This window comes from Manacus candei, unplaced genomic scaffold (assembly GCF_025592945.1).
Source record: "Manacus candei isolate 608988 ecotype Guabito, Panama unplaced genomic scaffold, ASM2559294v1 h1tg000437l, whole genome shotgun sequence".
NCBI lineage: Eukaryota > Metazoa > Chordata > Aves > Passeriformes > Pipridae > Manacus > Manacus candei.
This window is the reverse complement of record NW_026138485.1, coordinates 1-21,514: the sequence shown is the minus strand read 5'-3', so window position 1 is coordinate 21,514 and position 21,514 is coordinate 1. Positions and strand designations below refer to the sequence as shown.

Below are 21,514 nucleotides of genomic sequence, written 5' to 3'. Positions count from 1 at the left end.
CCCAAAGCCCCCCCAAACCCACCCTATGGGGTGTCCCCCCCCCCATCACCCCCAAAGCCCCCCCAAACCTACCCTATGGGGTGTGTCCCCCCCCCATCACCCCCATCACCCCCCCCCGTCTCCCTCGCGCCCTCCCCACGCCCCCGAGCCCCCCCCGACCCCCCCCCCTGGGCGGGGCTCCCTCCGCTCGTTACCAATTAAGGCTCCGCGCGCGCCGCGCGACCCCCCGGCACCGGCACCGCGACCCGGGCGGCGGCCGCGGGACCACCCGGACCCACCGGGACCCACCCGGACCCACCGGGACCACCGGGACCACCGGGACCCCCTCCCCGGCCACCGGGAACCCACCCCCGGGGGACACCCCCGACCACCAGGTACCGACTCCCGGGCAGCGACCCACGAACCCTCGGGACCCCCGGGACCACCGAGTCCCCCCCCGGGTACCGATCCGGGAGCCCCACCGACTCCGTCCAGGGACCGACCCCCGGGACCACCGAGTGTCCCCCCCCGGGTACCGATCACCCGGGACCGACCCCCGGGGACCGACCCACGAACCCTCGGGACCACCGGGACCACCGACTCCCCCCCGGGTACCGATCACCCGGGACCGACCCCCGAGCCCCCGGGACCACCGACCCTCCCGGGGTACCGATCACCCGGGACCGACCCCCGGGGACCGACCCACGAACCCTCGGGACCCCCGGGACCACCGGGGACCGACCCCCTCCCCGGGCATCGATCACCCGGGACCGACCCCCCCCCGAGCCCTCGGGACCACCAAACCCCCCGGGACCGACCCCCGAGGACCGAGCCCCGGGACCACCGGCTCCCTCCGGGTACCGACCGCCGGGACCACCGACCCCCCCAGGGTACCGATCACCCGGGACCGACCCCCGGGGACCGACCCCCGAGCCCTCGGGACCCCCAGGACTGTCGACCCCCCCCCCCAGGGTACCGACTACCCGGTACCGACCCCCGGGGACTGACTCACGAGCCCCCGGGACCACCGGGACCACCGATCACCCGGGACCGACCCCCGAGCCCCCGGGACCACTGGGACCACCGACTCCTCCCCAGGGTACCGACCACCCGGGACCGACCCCCGGAGACCGACCCCCGAGCCCCCGGGACCATCATGACCACCGACCCCCGGGGACCGACCAGGGGAGACCCCGCTTTTGGGGGTCGGGGGACCCCCTGAGAGACCCCTGTAGGGGTGTTGTGGGGAGAAACCCCCTGGATGGGGCTGGGACCCCCCGAATGGGTCTGGGACCCGCGGAATGGAGCTGGGGGACCCCCTGAACGGAGCTGGGACCCCCGGAATGGGTCTGGGACCCTCGGAATGGAGCTGGGGGACCCCCTGAACGGAGCTGGGACCCCCGGAATGGGGCTGGGGGACCCTGAACGGGGCTGGGGGACCCCGAATGGGGCTCGGACCCCCGGAATGGGGCTGGGGGACCCCCCAAATGGGGCTGGGACCCCCCGAATGGAGCTGGGGGACCCCCCAGTGGGGCTGGGACCCCCGGAATGGGTCTGGGGGACCCCCGGAATGGGACTGGGACCCCCCGAATGGAGCTGGGACGCCCCGAATGGGTCTGGGGGACCCCTTGAGAGGAACTGGGGACCCCCCATCAGGGGAGCAGTGAGGAGGGGACGCCCTTTTTTGGGGGGTCTGGAGGGGCCGGGGGACCCTTTTTGGGGCGGGGACCCCTCTTTGGGATTGCTGGGGGGGGGAGCCTTTTGGGGGAACCCCCGGGACCCCCCGCTTTGGGGTCGCAGCCCTTGTTGGGGGCCTGGGACCCCCGTGGGGACCCCGGGACTTAGGGGGGGGGACCCCCCGCTGCCCCCCAACCCCCCCAGTTCGGGACCGACAGAGCCGGGGGTCCCCCAAAGTGCGGGGGGTCCCCTAAAAGGGGGGGGGTCGGAGGGGGGTCCCGTAAATTGGGGTGCGGGGGGTCCCTGTGTGGGGATATCGGGGGTCCCTCAGTATGGGGGTCCTCACGTTGGGGTGCCCCGTGGGGGTCTTCGGGGGGGGGGGAATGCGCAGGGGGGTCCCCCAGTGTCGGGGGGACGCACAGGGGGTCCCCCAGTGTCAGGGGGGTCCCCCGAATGGGGGTCCCCCAGTGTGGGGGTCCCTCGGTGTGGGGGTCCCTCTGTAGGGATGGGGGGGGTCCTTGAGGGGGGTGGGTCATGTTGGGGAGCACCAAGGGGGTCCCCCGGGGTGGGATCCCCCGAGGAGATGTTTGGGGGTCCCTCATTGAGGGGGGGGTCCCTCAGTGAGGGGTTCCCCTGTTTGGGGTCACCTGGTGTGGGGGTCCCTCATTTGGGGAGGGGGTCCCTCAGTGTGGGGGTCCCCTGGTCTGGGGTCCTCATGTCGGGGCGTGGGGGTGTCTGGGGGTCCCCTGGTGTGGGGGTCGCCCAGTAGGGATGTGGGGGGGTTCCTCATTTTGGGGGTCCCACAGTGTGGGGATGCTCAGGGATCCCTCGGGGTGGGGGTCCCTCATTTTGGGGGTCCCCTGGTGTGGGGGGGTCCCTCAGTGTGGGGGTCCCTCATTTTGGGGGTCCCCTGGTGGGGGATGCTCAGGGGGTCCATCAGCGTGAGGGTCTCCCGGTGTGGGGGTCTCTCAGTGCGGGGGTCCCTCAGTGCAGGGGGCTCTCGGTGCGGGGGTCTCTCAGTGCGGGGGTCTCTCAGTGTGGGGGTCCCTCAGTGCAGGGGGCTCTCGGTGTGGGGGTCTCTCGGTGCGGGGGTCCCCCGGTGTGGGGGTCTCTCAGTGTGAGGGTCCCCTGATGTGAAGGTCTCTCAGTGCGGGGGTCTCTCGGTACGGGGGTCTCTCGGTCCTTCATTCCGGGGGTCTTTCATCCCGGGGCTCCCTCGCTCTGGGGGTCTCTCCTTGTGGTGGTCCCACTTTGGGGGGGTCCCACGGTGCGGGGGTCTCTTGGTGGGGCGGTCCCACGGGACGGGGGTCTCTCGGTCCTTCAGTACGGGGGTGCCTCGGTCTGGGGGTCTCTCCATGCACCAGTCCCACTTTGTGGAGGTCCCTCGGTCTGGAGGTCCCTCGGTCTGGGGTCTCTCCATGCGGGGGTCCCTCGCTCTGGGGGTCTCTCCGTACACCGGTCCAAATTCTCGGGGGTCCCTCCCTCCTTCCTTACGGAGGTCCCTCGGTCTGGGGGTCTCTCCATGCATTGGTCCCACTTCTCGGGGGTCCCTCGGTCTGGGGGTCTCTCCGTACACCAATCCCACTTCTCGGGGGTCCCTCCCTCCCTCCCTCCCTCCTTCCTCACGGGGGTCCCCTTCACGGGGGTCCCTCCCTCCTTCCCTACGGGGGTCCCTCGGTCTGGGGGTCTCTCGGTGAACTGGTCCCACTTCTCGGGGGTCCCTCGGTCTGGGGGTCTCTCCATACACCAATCCCACTTCTCGGGGGTCCCTCCCTCCCTCCCTCCTTCCTCGCGGGGGTCCCCCTCGTCGGTGGTCCCTCCCTCTCTCCCTCCCTCCTCCCTCCTCCCCGCTCACCCCCTCGCCCTCCCGCAGCCCCCCCGAGCCGGCCCAGCGCAGGCGCGGCCCCTCCTCCGCCCCCCCGTCCCCTCCCCGGTGCTCGCCCCCCTCGCACGATGAGCGGGGCCGGGCGGGGCCGCGCGGAGCCCGCGGGCCGGGGCGAGGCGGACGCGGAGATGCCGGCCACCGAGAAGGACCTGGCGGAGGACGCGCCCTGGAAGCGCATCCAGCAGAACACCTTCACCCGCTGGTGCAACGAGCACCTCAAGTGCGTCCAGAAGCGGGTGGGCAACCTGCAGACCGACCTGGGCGACGGGCTGCGCCTCATCGCCCTCCTCGAGGTGCTGAGCCAGAAGCAGATGGGCCGCAAGTACAACGCGCGCCCCACCTTCCGCCAGATGCAGCTGGAGAACGTGTCGGTGGCCCTCGAGTTCCTCGAGAGGGAGAACATCAAGCTCGTCTCCATCGGTGAGCGGAGACCCCGGGATGGGGATGGGGGGGGGCGGGAGGGGTGGGGGGGGGTTGGGAGGGGGGTGGGGGAGGCGCGGGGAGAGGGAGAAGGTCGGGGTGGGGTCTGTCGGTGTGTGAGGAGGGGGACGGGGAGACCCCCGGGATGGGGATGGGGGGCGGTGGGAGGGGTGGGGGGGGGGTCCGCGGGGCGCGGGGAGAGGGTCCGAGCGCTCTCCGCTGGTGATGGGAGGGGGGTGGTCGCCCTAAAAAGGACCCGGGAGACGGGGGGAGATGCTGGGGGAGCCCTGAGACACGGCGGGGGGCTGTTGGAAGACCCCCGGGCTCCGGGGGAATTGGGGGGGGGGGGGCGGTTGAGGTGCGTTGAGAGGGAGAACATCAAAGTGGGGGCTGTTGGTGAGCGAGGGGGAGACCCCCGAAATGGGAGACCCCCGAAAGACACCCCAGAGATGAGGGATTGAGGTGCTTGAGGGGCAGAACGTCAGACGGGGGTCCGTCGGTGAGCGGGAGACCCCCGAAGTGGGGGGGGGAGGTTGAGGTGCTTTGAGAGGGAGAACATCAAAGTAGAGTCTCCCCCTCCCCTCCCCCCCCCAAAAAAAGGGACCCCAAGATGGGGAGGTCGAGGTGCTTTGAGGTGGAGAACGTCCAGGTGGTCTCCATTAGTGAGGGGGGGGGACGGGGAGCCCCCCGAAAGGGACCCCGGAGATGGGGGGGAGATGCTGCGGGACCCCTGAGACGCGGGGGAGGGGCTGTGGGGAGACCCCCGGGCTCCGGAGGCGTGGGGGGGTTTGGGGGCCTTGAGAGGACCCCAGAGATGGGGAGAGGGTCTGTTCGGGGACCCCCCGACCCCGGAGATGAGGGGGGGGGTCTGTCTGGGGACCCTCGGACCCTGGAGATGGGGGGCGGTCGGTTGTGGGACCCCCGGGCCCCACAGATTGAGGGAGGGTCTGTTGGGGACCCCCAGACCTCAGAGATGAGGGGGGGGTCTGTTGTGGGACCCCCGGACCCCAGAAATGGAGGGGGGTCTGTTCGGGGACCCCCGGGCCCCACAGATTGGGGGGGGGGTCTGTTGTGGGACCCCCGGACCCCCCGCGATGGGGGGGTGTCTGTTCGGGGACCCCCGGGCCCCACGGATTGAGGGGGGGTCTGTTGGGGACCCCCATACCCCAGAGATGAGGGGGTTTGGTTGTGGGACCCCCAGGCCCCACGGATTGAGGGGGGGGGGGGTCTGTTGTGGGACCCCCGGACCCCGGAGATTGGGGAGGGGTCTGTTGGGGACCCAAAGATGGGGGGGGGGTCGGTTGAGCGACCCCTGGGCCCCAGAGATTGGGGAGGGGGCCCGATGGGACCCCTGGGCGTGCAGGGGAACCCCCTCCCCCAAATGAGACCCCCGAGTGAGGGGGGGGGGGGCCCTAAAACTCCACCGTGATTTGGGGGGGGGGCTGTGGGCCCACCTTGGGGAGCCCCCCCAAGCCCAGAGTAACGGGGGGGCTTTGGGGAGGCCCCTCCCCAAAAGGGAGGCCCCTCCCCAAACGGGGCGCCTTTGGGACGCCCCCCTAAGGGGCGGACCCCCCCCCCCCACGGTCCAGGGACGCTTTTGGGGGTCCCCCCGATGGGACGGGGGTGAGACCCCCCCCCGGAGACCCCGCAGGAGTGGCCGCCTTGCCCCCCCTCCCCAAAATGCTTTGGGGGTCCCGCTCCTGCAGCCCCCCCGTGTTTGGGGGTCTTGGGACCCCCCCCAGCCATGAATCCCGCGTGGGGGGGCTCCATGGAGAGACCCCCCCCCCTCCGCAGCCCCCCATTGCCCCCCCCCCCATCGGAGCCCCCCGCAGGGCCCTGCCCGGGCCCCCTCCCGATTTGGGACCCCCGATCCCCCCCCGGCGGCCCCACAACAAAGGCGGGGGGGCGGCGGGGCCCCCTCCCACCCCAGGAATGCGGGGGGGGGCGGGGGGGTCCCGCATCCTGCGGGCGCCCTTTGCGGGGGGGGAGGATCGGGGGGGGGGGCTCGGGGGTCCCGGGGGGTCCCAGCGAGGGCGGGGGGCGCCGGGGGGTCCCGGGGGGTCTCGAGGGTGGGGGGGGGTTGGGGGGGCGGGGGTGGGGGCGGGGCCCCGGCGGTGCCCGAGCCCTTATATGGCCAAAAAATGCTGGAGCGGGGGGTGGGGCCGCGGCCCATCCCCCACCCCAGCACCGCCCAACCCCCCCAACCCCCCCCCCCAAACTGCGGGGCGGGACCGGGGGCCGCCGTTACACCCCCAAAAATGGGGGCCCGGGGGGTAACGGGGGCGGGGGACCCGCCCCGAGACCCCAAAACCCCGGCGGGGCCCGGGGGCCGCTGTCACGCCCCCCCCGGGGAGGGGATGGTGGGTAACGGGGGCGGGGGGACCGCCCCCACACCCCAAAACCGCTCCGGGGAACTGGGGACACGCCCCCAGACCCCAAAACCGCTCGTGGGGAAGTGGGGACACGCCCCGAGACCCAAAACCACCAAAGGGAATTGGGGACACACCCCCAGACCCCAAAACCTCTCGGGGGGAACTGGGGACCAGCCCTGACACCCCAAAACCGCTGGTGGGAACTGGGGACACGCCCCTGGACCCCAAAAGTGCCAGTGGGAACTGGGGACACGCCCCCAGACCCCAAAACCTCTCGTGGGGAACTGGGGACCAGCCCTGACACCCCAAAACCGCTGGTGGGAACTGGGGACACGCCCCCAGACCCCAAAACCGCTGATGGGGAGCTTGGGACACGCCCCCAGACCTGAAACCACCAAAGGGAACTGGGGACACACCCTGAGACCTAAAACCACCAAAGGGAACTGGGGACCAGCTCTGACACCCCAAAACCGCTGGTGGGGGCGGGGCACCCCGCCCTGACACCCCAAAACCCGCCCGTGGGAACTTCAGCACCTGCCCTGACCCCCCAAACCACTGACGGGGTCTGGGGACCCCCCCCTGACACCCCAAAACCTCAACAGGGACTGGGACACCCACCCTGAGACCCCCAAATCACCCTGAGACCCCCAAATCACTGATGGGGGCTGGGGACCCGCCCTGACACCCCAAAACCTCAATAGGGACTGGGACACCCACCCTGAGACCCCAAAATCACTGATGGGGACCTGGACACCCACCCTGAGACCCCAAAACCACCTTGAGACCCCCAAATCACTGATGGGGACCAGGACACCCACCCTGAGACCCCAAAACCACCCTGAGACCCCCAAATCACTGATGGGGACCAGGACACCCGCCCTGAGACCCCAAAACCACCTTGAGACCCCGTCTCTGTGGGGTGTCCCTGTCCCTGGGGAGTGTCCCCCAGCACCTCCCCATCCCTGTGGGGTGTCCCCTGTCCCTGTGGGGTGTCCTCATCCCTATGGGGTGTCCCCTGTCCTTATGGAGTGTTCCCCTGATGTGTCACACCCCTGTGGGGTGTCCCCATCCTTGTGGGGTGTCCCTGTCTCTGTAGGGTGTCCTTCAGTGTGTCCCCATCCCTGTGGGATGTCCCCTTGTCCCTGTGGGGTGTCCCTGTCCCTGCAGGGTGTCCCCTGGTGTGTCCCCATCCCCTGGTGTGTCCCCTGTCCCTGTGGGGTGTCCCTGTCCCTGTAGGGTGTCCCCTGGTGTGTTGCATCCCTGTGGGGTGTCCCTGTCCCTATGGGGTGTCCCTGTCTCTGCAGGGTGTCCCCTGTCCCTGTGGGGTGTTTCCATCCTTGTGGGGTGTCCCCTGCTGACCCCAAATCCCCTCGTTCTGACCCCAAATCCCCTCGTTCTGACCCCAAATCCCACCCTGTCCCCCCCAGACAGCAAAGCCATCGTGGATGGGAACCTGAAGCTGATCCTGGGGCTGATCTGGACCCTCATCCTGCACTACTCCATCTCCATGCCCATGTGGGACGAGGAGGACGAGGAGGAGGCCAAACGCCAGACCCCGAAGCAGAGGCTGCTGGGCTGGATCCAGAACCGGCTCCCCCAGATCCCCATCACCAACTTCAGCAAGGACTGGCAGAGCGGGAGGGCACTGGGAGCACTGGTGGACAGCTGTGCCCCCGGTGAGGGCACTGGGAGCACTGGGAGGGGGCATTGGGGGCACTGGGAGCACTGGTGGACAGCTGTGCCCCCGGTGAGGGCACTGGGAGCACTGGGAGGGGGCACTGGGAGCACTGGGAGGGGCACTGGGAGCACTGGTTGACAGCTGTACCCCCGGTGAGGGGCACTGGGAGCACTGGGAGGGGCACTGGGAGCACTGGGAGGGGCACTGGGGACATTGGGGACACCGGGAGGTGGCCTCGGGGCACACGAGGACGTGGGTGGTGGCACTGGGAGGACACGGGGACACGGGGAAGTGGCCCCAGGGAGGGGTGGGGACACAGGGAGGTGGCCCTGGGGACATTGGGGACACCAGGAGGTGGCCCTGGGGCACATGAAGGTGTGGGTGGTGGCTCTGGGGACACTGGGGACATGGGGAGGTGGCCCTGGGGACACAGGGAGGTGGCTCTGGGGCACATGAAGGTGTGGGTGGTGGCTCTGGGGACATGTGGGGACACGGGGAGGTGGCCCTGGGGTGCACAGGGGGGTGGGAGGTGGCTCTGGGGGTGCTCAGGGACACTCTGGGGTGGCTTTGGGATAGAAGGGGACATGGGGGTGACCCTGGGGACACTCTGGGGTGACCCTGGGATGGAAGGGGACATGGGGATGGTCCTGGGGACACAGGGATGGCCTTGGGATGGAAGGGGACGTGGGGGTGACCCTGGGGACACCAGGGACACTCTGGGATGGCCCCAGGATGGAAGGGGACATGGGGATGCTCAGGGACACTCTGGGGTGGCCCCAGGATGGAAGGGGACATGGGACATGGGGGTGCTCAGGGACACTCTGGGGTGGCCCCGGGATGGAAGGGGACAAGGGAGTGACCCTGGGGACACCAGGGATGGCCTTGGGATGGAAGGGGACGGGGGGGTGGCCCTGGGGACACTCTGGGGTGACCCTGGGATGGAAGGGGACATGGGGATGGTCCTGGGGACACAGGGATGGCTTTGGGATGGAAGGGGACGGGGGGGTGGCCCTGGGGACACCAGGGATGGCCTTGGGATGGAAGGGGACATGGAGGTGGCCCTGGGGACACCAGGGATGGCCCTGGAGGGTTGTGGGGTCACGGCAGGGTGGTCTTAGGGGGCCACAAGGACATTGGGGGGTCTCTGTGGGTGCTTTGGGTCACCCTGATGTGCTCGGGGACAGTTTGGGGTGGCGTTGGTGGCACGGGGGGGACCCGAGGGGCCCGGGGGTGACCGGTGCCACCCCCCCAGGGCTGTGCCCCGACTGGGACTCGTGGGACCCGAGCAGGCCCGTGGACAACGCGCGGGAGGCGATGCAGCAGGCGGACGAGTGGCTGGGCATCCCCCAGGTGAGACCCCCAGTGACCCCCCAGTGACCCCCCCACAACGGGATCACCCCCAGGCTGGGGGGGTACAGGGGGACCCCAATGACTCCCCTGGTGACCCCCAAAGACCCCCCCCAATGTGATCACCCCCAGGCTGGGGGGGCCCTGAGGGACCCCAATGACTCCCCTGGTGACCCCCTGGAGATCCCCCAATGACCCCCCCGTGACCCTGCAGTGACCCCCTGGTGACCCCTCTCCATAAACCCCCCCAGTGACCCCCTGGGGACACCCCATCCCTTCCCCCTCCCCCAGGCTGGGAGGGCGCAGGGGGACCCCAATGACCCCCCTGGTGACCCCCAAATGACCCCCCACAACGTGATCACCCCCAGGCTGGGGGGGTTCAGGGAGACCCCAGTGACCCCTCTGGTGCCCCCCCAATGACTGGCCTGATGACCCCCCAATGACCCCCCCTCCTCAATGTGATCACCCCCGGGCTGGGGGGGTGCAGAGGGACCCCAGTGACCCCCCTGGTGACCCCCCAATGCCCTCCCCGGTGCCCCCCCCACCAGCCTGGGGGTTCAGGGGGACCCCAGTGACCCCCCAGTGCCCCCTCGTGCCCCCCCGGGTGACCCCCCAATGACCCCCCCCCTTCCCCAGGAGATCACCCCCAGGCTGAGGGGGTTCAGGGGGACCCCAATGACCCCCCAATGCCCTCCCCAGTGCCCCCCCCACCAGCCTGGGGGCACAGGGGGACCCCAGTGACCCCCCTGGTGACCCCCCCGTGCCCCCCCAGGTGATCACCCCCGAGGAGATCGTGGACCCCAACGTGGACGAGCACTCGGTGATGACGTACCTGTCCCAGTTCCCCAAGGCCAAGCTCAAGCCGGGGGCCCCCCTGCGCCCCAAACTCAACCCCAAGAAGGCCCGAGCCTACGGCCCAGGTGAGGGGGGGGCTGCGGGACCACCCGGCCCCACCCGGCCCCACCCGGCCCCACCCGGCCTTGGGGGTCACGGTGGTTTTGGGGCTTTGTGGGGGGCAGTTCCCTGGGGATTTGGGGTCCCTCACCCCATCCTGGGGGGCTCTGGGAGCCCCACACCCCATAGGTCTGGGGGGGCTCATTTGTAGGTGTGGGGTGATGCTGATTTGGGGGTGTTGAGGGGACAGTTCCCTGGGGATTTGGGGTCCTTGGGATTTGGGGATTTGGTGTTGTGAGGATGGTTCCCTGTGGATTTGGGGTCCTTTACCCCATCCTGGGGGGCCCACGTGCCCCCCACCACATAGAACTCAGGGCCTCATTTGTAGGTGTGGGGTGGTGCTGGTTTGGGGGTGTTGAGGGGGCAGTTCCCTGGGGATTTGGGGTCCCTCACCCCATCCTGGGGGGCTCTGGGAGCCCCCCACCCCATAGATCTGGGGAGGCCTCATTTGTAGGTGTGGAGGGGCCCCTGTGGTGGGTGTGGGGGACCCCTGAGGTGTCTCTGGGACCCCCATGGTGGGCAGGGGGGGCTGACAGGGGAGTCCCACAGGGAATGAGCCCACCGGGAATGTGGGACCCCCGTGGTGGGTGTGGGACCCCCAGGGTGGGTGTGGGACCCTCGGGTGCATCTCAGACCCCCGTGGTGGGTGCAGGACCCCCGTGGTGGCTCTGGGACCCCCGTGGTGGGTGTGGGACCCTCGGGTGCATCTCGGACCCCCGTGGTGGGTGCAGGACCCCCGTGGTGGCTCTGGGACGCCCGTGGCAGGGCCGGGGGCTGACTGGGGGTCCCGCAGTCCCACTGGGAGCACGGTGACCCTTTGGTGGCTCTGGGACCCCTGGGGTGGGTGTGGAACCCTTGGGTGCATCTGAGACCCCCATAGAGGGTGCAGGACCCCCGTGGTGGCTCTGGGACCCCCGTGGTGGGTGTGGGACCCCCAGGGTGCATCTGAGACCCCCATAGAGGGTACGGGACCCCCGTGGTGGCTCTGGGACCCCTGTGGTGGGTGTGGAACCCTCAGGTGCATCTGAGACCCCCATAGAGGGTGCGGGACCCCCGTGGTGGCTCTGGGACCCCCATAGAGGGGCAGGGGGCTGACTGGGGGTCCAGCAGTCCCACCGGGAGCACGGTGACCCTTTGGTGGCTCTGGGACCCCCGTGCTGGGTGTGGGACCCCCAGGGTGCATCTGAGACCCCCATAGAGGGTGCGGGACCCCTGTGGTGGCTCTGGGACCCCCAGGGTGGGTGTGGAACCCTTGGGTGCATCTGAGACCCCCATAGAGGGTGCGGGACCCCCGTGGTGGGTGTGGGACCCCCAGGGTGCATCTGAGACCCCCATAGAGGGTGCGGGACCCCCGTGGTGGGTGTGGGACCCTCGGGTGCATCTCGGACCCCCGTGGTGGGTGCAGGACCCCCGTGGTAGCTCTGGGACCCCCGTGGCGGGGCAGGGGGCTGACTGGGGGTCCCGCAGGGATCGAGCCCACCGGGAACATGGTGAAGCAACGGGCCGAGTTCACGGTGGAGACCATCAGCGCGGGGCAGGGGGACGTGCTGGTCTACGTGGAGGACCCCGCCGGGCACCGAGAGGAGGTGAGGGGGGGGCTTCGGGGGGCTTCGGGGGGCTCGGGGGGCTGGGGGCGGCCAGGGGAGCTGGGGAAGGGGGACTGGGGGCGACAGGAACGTCCCTGTAGTGGGTTCAGGGCTGGGGGGCTCTGAGCTGGTGCGGGGTTTGGGGGTGGGGGTGGGTCTCTGGGTGGTTTGGGGGGCTGGGGGTCGGTCTCTAGGCAGTTTGGGGGGCTTTGGGGGGCTGGGGGTCAATCTCTGGGTGGTTTGGGGGGCTGGGGGTCAGTCTCTTAAGTGGTTTGGGGGGCTCTAGGGGGCTGGGGGTCAGTCTCCAGGCAGGTTGGGGGGCTCTGGGGGGCTGGGGGTCAATCTCCAGGCATTTTGGGGGGCTCTGGGGGGGCTGGGGGTCGGTCTCTAGGCAGTTTGGGGGGCTGGGGGTCAATCTCTAGGCTCTTTGGGGGGCTCTGGTGGGTTGGGGGTCGGTCTCTAGGTATTTTGGGGGGCTCTGGGGGGCTGGAGATGGATCTCCAGACAGTTTGGGGGGCTCTGGGGGGCTGGGTGGCCATGGATGGGTGAAGAGGAACATCTCTGTAGTTGGTTCAGGGCTGGGGGTCTCTGAGCTGGGATGGAGTTTAGGGATGGGGGTCAATCTCCAGGCATTTTGGGGGGCTTTGGGCGGCTCTGGGGGTCGGTCTCTAGGCATTTTGGGGGGCTCTGGGGCTTGGTCTCTAGGCAGTTTGGGGGGCTCTGGGGGGCTGGAGGGCCATGAATGGGTGTTTGGGGTGAACGGGAACGTCTCTGTCCTTGGTTCAGGGCTGGGGGTCTCTGGGCCGGGACGGGGTTTCAGGTCTCGGGGTGGGTCCCTGGGGGTTTGGGGGGTCTCTGGGGGGGCCACAGGACGTTCGGGTCCCCCCGAGGGGGTCTCACATCTCGCCCCCCCCCCCCGTGCCCCCCAGGCTAAGGTGGTGGCCAACAACGACAAGAACAGGACCTTCTCCGTGTCCTACGTCCCCAAAGTCACTGGCACGCACAAGGTGGGGTCTGGGGGGGGCTTGGGGGGACTGGGAGGGACAGGGAGGTGTTTGGGGGGGTCTTGGGGCTTTTTGGATGGGGGGCTGTGGGGGGACATTTTGTGGGGGGACATTTTGTGTGGGGCTGCGTGAGGACGTTTTGTGGGGACATTTTGTGTGGGTCTGTGTGAGGGGGTTTTGTGGGGACATTTTGTGTGGGGCTGCACGAGGGGGTTTTGTGGGGACATTCTGTGTGGGTCTGTGTGAGGGGGTTTTATGGGGACATTTTGTGTGGGGCTGTGTGAGGGGGTTTTGTGGGGACATTTTGTGTGGGGCTGCGTGAGGACGTTTTGTGGGGACATTTTGTGTGGGTCTGCGTGAGGGGGTTTTGTGGGGACGTTTTGTGTGGGGCTGCGTGAGGGGGTTTTGTGGGGACATTTTGTGTGGGGCTGTGTGAGGAGGCTCTGGAGGGCTGTGTGGGGTTGTATGAGGAGATTTTGTGGGGGCTGTGGGGGTCTGTAAGGGGCTGTGTGAGGACATTTTGTGTGGGGCTGCGTGAGGGGGTTTTGTGGGGACATTTTGTGTGGGGCTGTGTGAGGGGGTTTTGTGTGGGGCTGTGTGGGGTTGAGTGAGGAGGCTCTGGGGGGCTGTGTGGGGCCATTTTGTGTGGGTCTGTGTGAGGGGGTTTTATGAGGACATTTTGTGTGGGGCTGCGTGAGGGGGTTTTGTGGGGACATTTTGTGTGGGGCTGCGTGAGGGGGTTTTGTGGGGACATTTTGTGTGGGGCTGCATGAGGACGTTTTGTGGGGACATTTTGTGTGGGTCTGTGTGAGGGGGTTTTATGAGGACATTTTGTGTGGGGCTGTGCGAGGGGGTTTTGTGGGGACATTTTGTGTGGGTCTGTGTGAGGGGGTTTTGTGGGGACATTTTGTGTGGGGCTGTGCGAGGGGGTTTTGTGGGGACATTTTGTGTGGGGCCATGTGAGGGAATTTTGTGGAGCTGCATGAGAGGGTTTTATGAGGACATTTTGTGTGGGGCTGTGTGAGGATGTTTTGTGGGGACATTTTGTGTGGGGCTGCGTGAGGACGTTTTGTGGGGGCATTTTGTGTGGGGCTGTGTGAGGGGGTTTTGTGGGGCCATGTGAGGACATTTTGTGTGGGGCTGTGTGAGGAGGCTCTGGGGGACTGTGTGGGGACATTTTGTGGGGGCTGTGTAGGGTTGTGTGGAGGGGGTTTTTTGAGGGCTGTGTGAGGACAATTTGTGAGGGGCTGTGGGGGTCTGTAAGGGGCTGTGTGAGGACATTTTGTGTGGGGTTGTGTGAGGAGGCTCTGGGGGGCTGTGGGGACATTTCGTGTGGGGCCACGTGAAGAGGTTTTGTGTGGAGAATGTGTGGGGACATTTTGTGGGGGCTGTGTGGGGTTGTGAGGAGGCTTTGGAGGGCTGTGTGGGGAGATTTTGTGTGAGGCTGTGTGGGGAGTGTGTGAGGACATTCTGTGGGGTCTGTGTGGGGCTGTGTGAGGAGGCTTTGGAGGGCTGTGTGGGGACATTCTGTGGGGTCTGTGTGGGGTTGTGAGGAGGCTTTGGAGGGCTGTGTGGGGACATTTTGTGGGGTCTGTGTGGGGTTGTGAGGAGGCTTTGGAGGGCTGTGTGGGGACATTCTGTGTGGGGTTGTGTGGGGACATTTTGTGTGGGGCTGTGTGGGGTTGTGAGGAGGCTTTGGAGGGCTGTGTGGGGACATTTTGTGTGAGGCTGTGTGGGGAGTGTGTGAGGACATTCTGTGGGGTCTGTGTGGGGCTGTGTGAGGAGGCTTTGGAGGGCTGTGTGGGGACATTTTGTGGGGGCTGTGTGGGGTTGTGAGGAGGCTTTGGAGGGCTGTGTGGGGACGTTCTGTGGGGTCTGTGTGGGGTTGTGAGGAGGCTTTGGAGGGCTGTGTGGGGACATTTTGTGGGGGCTGTGTGGGGTTGTGAGGAGGCTTTGGAGGGCTGTGTGGGGACGTTCTGTGGGGTCTGTGTGGGGTTGTGAGGAGGCTTTGGAGGGCTGTGTGGGGACGTTCTGTGTGGGGCTGTGTGCGGAGGCTCTGGGGAGGAGTCTCTGGGGGGCTCTGTGGGGTCTGTGCCCCCCTCCTGATCCCACCCCCCAATTCCTTGCCCCCCTCCCCAGGTGATGGTGCCATTTGTGGGTCTGGGCACTTTCTGCGAGGACACTGTGTGGGGCCGTGAGGGTTCTCTGGGGGGCTCTGTGGGGTCTGTGCCCCCCTCCTGATCCCACCCCCCAATTCCTTGCCCCCCTGCCCAGGTGACGGTGCTGTTTGCGGGGCAGCACATCGCCAAGAGCCCCTTCGAGGTGCAGGTGGGGCGGGCGGCCGGCGACGCCGGGCGGGTGTCGGCCCAGGGCCCCGGCATCGAGCCCACGGGCGTCGTGGCCAACAAGAGCACCTACTTCGACATCTTCACTGCCGGTGAGCGGCTCGGGGGGGGCTCTGGGGGGCTTGGGGGGCTTTGAGGGGTCAAACTAGGACTGGAGGGAACCAGACCCTGAGAGTTTGGGGGTCTCTGGGTTTTACTGGAGGGCTCTGGGGTGTCAAGGGAAGGCTGGAGGGTGTCATACCTGGGGGTTTGGGGGTCCAGCGTTGGGTCAGGGCCGGGTGGGGGGTTCTCTGCCCCTCTGGGGGGGGTCTTCAGCCCCCCCTGATGCTGTGGTACAGGTGTAGACCCAGGTGAGGTGGGGGTCTCCATCATGGACCCAGGTGGGGTGGGGGTCTCCATCATGGACCCCAGCGTGGGGGGGGATTTGGGGGCTCAACATTGGGTCAGAGTGAATGGGGGTGAGTCCATCCCCCTTGGGGGGGGTCTCTGCCCCTCTGGGGAGGGTCTGCAGCCCCCCCTGACACTGTGGCACAGGCGCAGGCCCGGGTGAGGTGGGGGTCTCCATCACAGACCCGGGTGGGGTGGGGGTCTCCATCACAGACCCGGGTGGGGTGGGGGTCTCCATCACAGACCCAGGTGGGGTGGGGGTCTCCATCACGGACCCGGGTGAGGTGGGGGTCTCCATCACAGACCCGGGTGGGGTGGGGGTCTCCATCATGGACCCCACTGTTGAGGGGATTTGGGGGCTCAATTTGGGTCAGAGTGAATGGGGGTGGGTCCATCCCCCTCGGGGGGGGTCTCTGCCCCTCTGGGGGGGGTCTTCAGCCCCCCCTGATGCTCTGGTACAGGTGTAGGCCCAGGTGAGGTGGGGGTCTCCATCACGGACCCGGGTGGGGTGGGGGTCTCCATCACAGACCCTGCTGTTGGAGGGGATTTGGGGGCTCAACATTGGATCAGGGTGAATGGGGGTGGGTCCATCCCCCTCGGGGGGGGTCTCTGCCCCTCTGGGGGGGTCTGCAGCCCCCCCTGACGCTGTTTTGCAGGCGCAGGCCCGGGTGAGGTGGGGGTCTCCATCACGGACCCCGGCGGGCGCCGCGGGGTGGTGGAGCCGACGCTGGAGGATCGCGGGGACGGGACCTGGCGCTGCACCTACAGACCCCAGAGCGAGGGCCCCCACACCGTGAACGTCACCTTCGGGGGGGTCCCCATCCCCAAGAGCCCCTTCAACGTCACCGTGGGGCAGGGTGAGCCCCCCGCCCCCAGCTCGGGGGTCTCTGTCCTCCAACCCCCCCAACTCGGGGGTCTCTGTCCTCCAACCCCCCTGGTTTGGGGGTCTCTGTTCTCCAGCCACCCCAATTCAGGGGTCTCTGTCCTTCCCAGCTTGAGGGTCTCTGTCCTCCAGCCCCCCCAACTTGGGGATCTCTGCCCTCCAACCCCCCTGGTTTGGGGGTCTCTGTCCTTCCCAGCTTGAGGGTTTCTGTCCTCCAGTGCCCCCCCAACTCGGGGGTCTCTGTCCTTCCCAGCCTGGAGGTCTCTGTCCTCCAACCCCCCTGGTTTGGGGGTCTCTGTCCTTCCCAGCTTGAGGGTCTCCGCCCTCCAACCCCCCTGGTTTGGGGGTCTCTGTCCTTCCCAACTCGGGGGTCTCTGTCCTTCCCAGCTCAGGGACCTCTGTCCCACCTCACCTCGGGCTCTCTGCCCCCCTCCCCACACATGGGGGTCTCTGGGGGTCTCTGTCCATCCCCACTCGGGGGGTCTCTGTGCTTCTGCCCCCCCCCAGGCCCTTGTTGGGGGGGGTCTCTCGCTGAACGGGGGGGCTGTCGCTGCTGGGGGGGGTCTCAAGCCCCCCATGACTCTGCTCTGTCTCTCTCCACCTGTCCTGGTCTGTCTGTCTGTCCGGGAAGCGCCGACCGGGGCCTCGCGGGTCACCCACCTACGGTACGGGGGGGCGGGGGGTGCTCCCGGACCCCTGACCCCTCCTGACCCCCCCAAATCCCTACAGAGCCCTTTGGGGTGTCCTGGACCCCTCCTGACCCACCCCGATCCCTACAGAGCCCTTTGGGGTGTCCTGGACCCCTCCTGACCTACCCAAATCCCTATGGAGCCCTTTGGGGTGTCCTGGACCCTCTTGGGTCCCTCCTGACCCCCCCAAACCCCTACAGAGCCCTTTGGGGTGTCCTGGACCCCTCCTGACCTACCCTGATCCCTACAGAGCCCTTTGGGGTGTCCTGGACCCCTCCTGACCCCCCCAAACCCTCACAGACCCCTCTGGGTCCCTCCTGACCCCCCCAAATCCCCACAGACCCCTCTGGGTCCCTCCTGACCCCCTCAAACCCCTACAGAGCCCTTTGGGGTGTCCTGGACCCCTCCTGACCCCCCCAAACCCTCACAGACCCCTCTGGGTCCCTCCTGACCCCCCAAACCCCCACAGAACCCTTTGGGGTGCCCCAGACCCCTCTGGGTCCCTCCTGACCCCCCCAAATCCCCACTGTGCCCTTTGGGGTTCCTCCCTGAAGCACCTGCCCCAAAGTGGGGCTGGGGGTCCCCCAGGTCCTTCCTGGACCCTCCCCACAGCCTCATGTGGGTCTGGGGGTCCCTCAGGTCCTTCCTGGACCCTCTCCCCGCACTGTGTGCCCCAGTGTGGGTCAGGGGTCCTCCTGGGTCCTCGGGGGTCCCCCGGATCCTTCCTGGACCCTCTCCCCCCACTGTGTTCCTCAAAGTGGGTCTGGGGGTCCCTCAGTCCTTCCCAGACCCTCTCCCCATATCACCTGCCCCAAAATGGGTCTGGGGGTCCCCCAGTCCTTCCTGGACCCTCTCCCCATATCACCCGCCCCAAAATGGGTCTGGGGTCCCCCCCATCCTTCCTGGACCCTCTCCCTCCACTATGTTTCTCAAAATGGGTCTGGGGGTCCCCCAGTCCTTCCCAGACCCTCTCCCCATATCACCTGCCCTAATATGGGTCTGGGGGTCCCCCGGATCCTTCCCAGACCCTCTCCCCACAGCACCTGCCCTAATATGGGTCTGGGGGTCCCCTGGCTCCTCGGGGGTCCCCCAGACTCCCACGTCCCCCCTCTCCTCCCCCCCAATCCCACTCCTGTCCCTGCATCCCCCACCCTCGGGGTGCCCCCGGGGACACGGGGATCCTTCCCCTGGGGACACGGGAATCCCCCCTTGGGGACACGGGAATCCCCCCCCCTGGGGACACGGGAATCCCCCCGTGGGGACACGGGAATCCCCCCCGGGGGACACAGGAATCCCCCCCTGGGGACACAGGAATCCCCCTCCCGGGGACACGGGATCCCCCCCCCAGGGGACACAGGAACCCCCCTCGGGACACGGGAATCCCCCCCCTGGGGACACGGGAATCCCCCCCTGGGGACACGGGAATCCCCCCCTGGGGACACGGGAATCCCCCCCCCTGGGGACACGGGAATCCCCCCCTGGGGACACAGGAATCCCCCTCCCGGGGACACGGGATCCCCCCCCCAGGGGACACGGGAATCCCCCCCCCGGGGACACGGGAATCCCCCCTGGGGACACGGGAATCCCCCCCCTTGGGGACACGGGAATCCCCCCCTGGGGACACAGGAATCCCCCTCCCGGGGACACGGGATCCCCCCCCCAGGGGACACGGGATCCCCCCCCCAGGGGACACGGGAATCCCCCCCCCGGGGACACGGGAATCCCCCCCCTGGGGACACGGGAATCCCCCCCCTTGGGGACACGGGAATCCCCCCCCTGGGGACACGGGGATCCCCCCCCTTGGGGACACGGGAATCCCCCCCCTGGGGACACGGGAATCCCCCCCTGGGGACACGGGGATCCCCCCCCGGGGACATGGGGAACCCCCCCGGGGACACAGGGATCCCCCCGGGGTGGGGGGTCGTTTTTGGGGGTCTCCAGCCTTGGGGACCCCCCTGAGCCCCCGTTTGCCCCCCCAGCCTGCAACCCCGGGGCGTGCCGGGCCGTGGGCCGGGGGCTGCAGCCCAAGGGGCTGCGCGTCCATGAACCCGCCGAGTTCAAGGTGTTCACCAAGGGCGCCGGCAGCGGGGACCTCAAGGTCACCGTCAAGGGCCCCAGTGAGTCCGGGGGGGACCTTTGGGGGGCTTTGGAGGGCTCTGGGGCCTTCTGGGGGGGAATGGAGGGGCTTCGGGGGGGTCTGAGGGGGTTTGGGGGGGAATTGAGGGGCTTCTGGAGGGTCTGGGGGGGTTTGGGTGAGAATTGAGGGGGTTCAGGGGGGTCTGAGGGGGTCTGGGTGGGAATCGAGGGGGTTCTGGGGGTCTGAAGGGGGGTCTGGGGGGTCTGAGGGGGTCTGGGTGGGAATCGAGGGGCTTCTGGGTGGGAATTGAGGGGGTTCTTTGGGGTCCGAGGGGGTTTGGGGGGGAATTGAGGGGGTTCTGGGGGTCTGAGGGGGTTTGGGGGGGAAGAATTGAGGGGCTTCTGGGGGGTCTGAGGGGGTTCTGGGTGGGAATCAAGGGGGTTCTGGGGGGTCTGAGGGGGTTCTGGGTGGGAATTGAGGGGGTTCTGGGGGGTCTGAGGGGGTTTGGGTGGGAATCAAGGGGGTTCTGGGGGGTCTGAGGGGGTTCTGGGGGGTCTGAGGGGGTCTGGGTGGGAATCGAGGGGGTTCTGGGGGGATTGGGAGCACCTCAAGGGGATTAGGGGCGACCCTTCACCTCCGTCTTGTGGGGTTCTGGGGTCCCTGGGGGAGGGTCCCTCCTGTTTTTGGGGTTCTGGGTGGGAATTGCAGGGGGGGTTCTGGGGGTCTGAGGGGGTTTGGGGGGGAATTGAGGGGGTTTGGGGGGGAATTGAGGGGTTTGGGGGGAATTGAGGGGGTTTCAGGGGGTCTGAGGGGGTTTGGGGGGGAATCGAGGGGGTTTTGGGGGGATTGGGAGCGCCTCAAGGGGATTGGGGATGATTCTTGCCTTGTCTCGTGGGGTTCTGGGGTCCCTGGGGGAGGGTCCCTCCTCTTTTTGGGGGTCTGAGGGGATTTGGGGAGGAATTGAGGGGGTTTGGGGTGAATTGAGGGGGTTTGGAGGGGTCTGAGGGGGCTTGGGGGGGTCTGAGGGGGTTTGGGGGGGAATTGAGGGGGTTTGGGGGAGAATTGAGGGGGTTTGGGGGGCTTTGGGGCTCCTGGTGTTTTGTGGGGGTCCCTGGGGCAGGTCCCAGTTTTGGGGGGGGCTGTTCCCAGTTTGGGGGGGTATCCCTGGGGGCATCCTGATTTTTTGGGAGGGGTTGTCCCTGGGGGTGTCCTGATTTTGGGGGGGGTTGTTCCCCGTTTTGGCAGGATGGGGGCTTGTTGCCGGTTTTTGGGGGTGTCCCGTTTTTTTGGGGGTGTCCTGGTTTTTCGGGGGGGTGTCCCTGGGGTTGTTCCCAGTTTTTGGGGCCCCCCCTGACCCCCCCATCCCCTCCCCACCCCCAGAGGGCCCCGAGGCCGTGAAGCAGAAGGACCTCGGGGACGGCACCTTCGGGTTCGAGTATTTCCCCACCGTGCCCGGGACTACACGGTGACAGTGACCTGGGGGGGCCAGCACATCCCCCGCAGGTGAGGGAATGGGGGCACTGGGGGGCACTGGGGGCACTGGGGGGGACTGGGAGGGACTGGGAGGGACCTACACGGTGACAGTGACCTGGGGGGGCCAGCACATCCCCCGCAGGTGAGGGAATGGGGGCACTGGGGGGCACTGGGGGGGACTGGGAGGGACTGGGAGGGACCTACACGGTGACAGTGACCTGGGGGGGCTAGCACATCCCCCGCAGGTGAGGGGCTGGGGGCACTGGGGGGCACTGGGAGGGACTGGGAGGGACTGGGAGGGACTGGGGGGCACTGGGAGGGACCTACACGGTGACAGTGACCTGGGGGGGCCAGCACATCCCCCGCAGGTGAGGGAATGGGGGCACTGGGGGGCACTGGGAGGGACTGGGAGGGACCTACACGGTGACAGTGACCTGGGGGGGCCAGCACATCCCCCGCAGGTGAGGGAATGGGGGCACTGGGGGGCACTGGGAGGGACTGGGAGGGACACTGGGGGCACTGGGAGGGACTGGGAGAGGCTGGGAGGGACACTGGGGGCACTGGGAGGGACCTACACGGTCACAGTGACTTCAGGGGGCAGCACATCCCCCACGGGTGAGGGGCTGGGGGCACTGGGAGGGACACTGGGGGCACTGGGAGAGACTGGGAGGGCACTGGGAGGGACTGGGAGGGACACTGGGGGCACTGGGAGGGACTGGGAGGGATACTGGGGCACTGGGAGGGATGCTGGGAGCACT

The 21,514-nt window shown here is 68.1% G+C and overlaps 1 protein-coding gene across 1 annotated transcript; it reads left to right on the top strand.

Annotated features, from left to right (window-relative positions):
* Positions 1–201: 201 nt before the first annotated feature.
* On the top strand, positions 202–20,742 carry LOC127465584 (filamin-A-like). The gene is made up of 12 exons (XM_051776092.1): positions 202–374; positions 3,530–3,961; positions 7,761–8,009; positions 9,264–9,361; positions 10,131–10,278; positions 11,780–11,898; positions 12,828–12,905; positions 15,177–15,339; positions 16,291–16,491; positions 17,149–17,182; positions 19,186–19,323; positions 20,664–20,742. The coding sequence occupies exons 2-11, from the start codon at positions 3,610–3,612 to the stop codon at positions 19,250–19,252; spliced, it is 1,509 nt and encodes a 502-aa protein (XP_051632052.1). The 5' UTR covers positions 202–374; positions 3,530–3,609; the 3' UTR covers positions 19,253–19,323; positions 20,664–20,742.
* Positions 20,743–21,514: the final 772 nt, after the last annotated feature.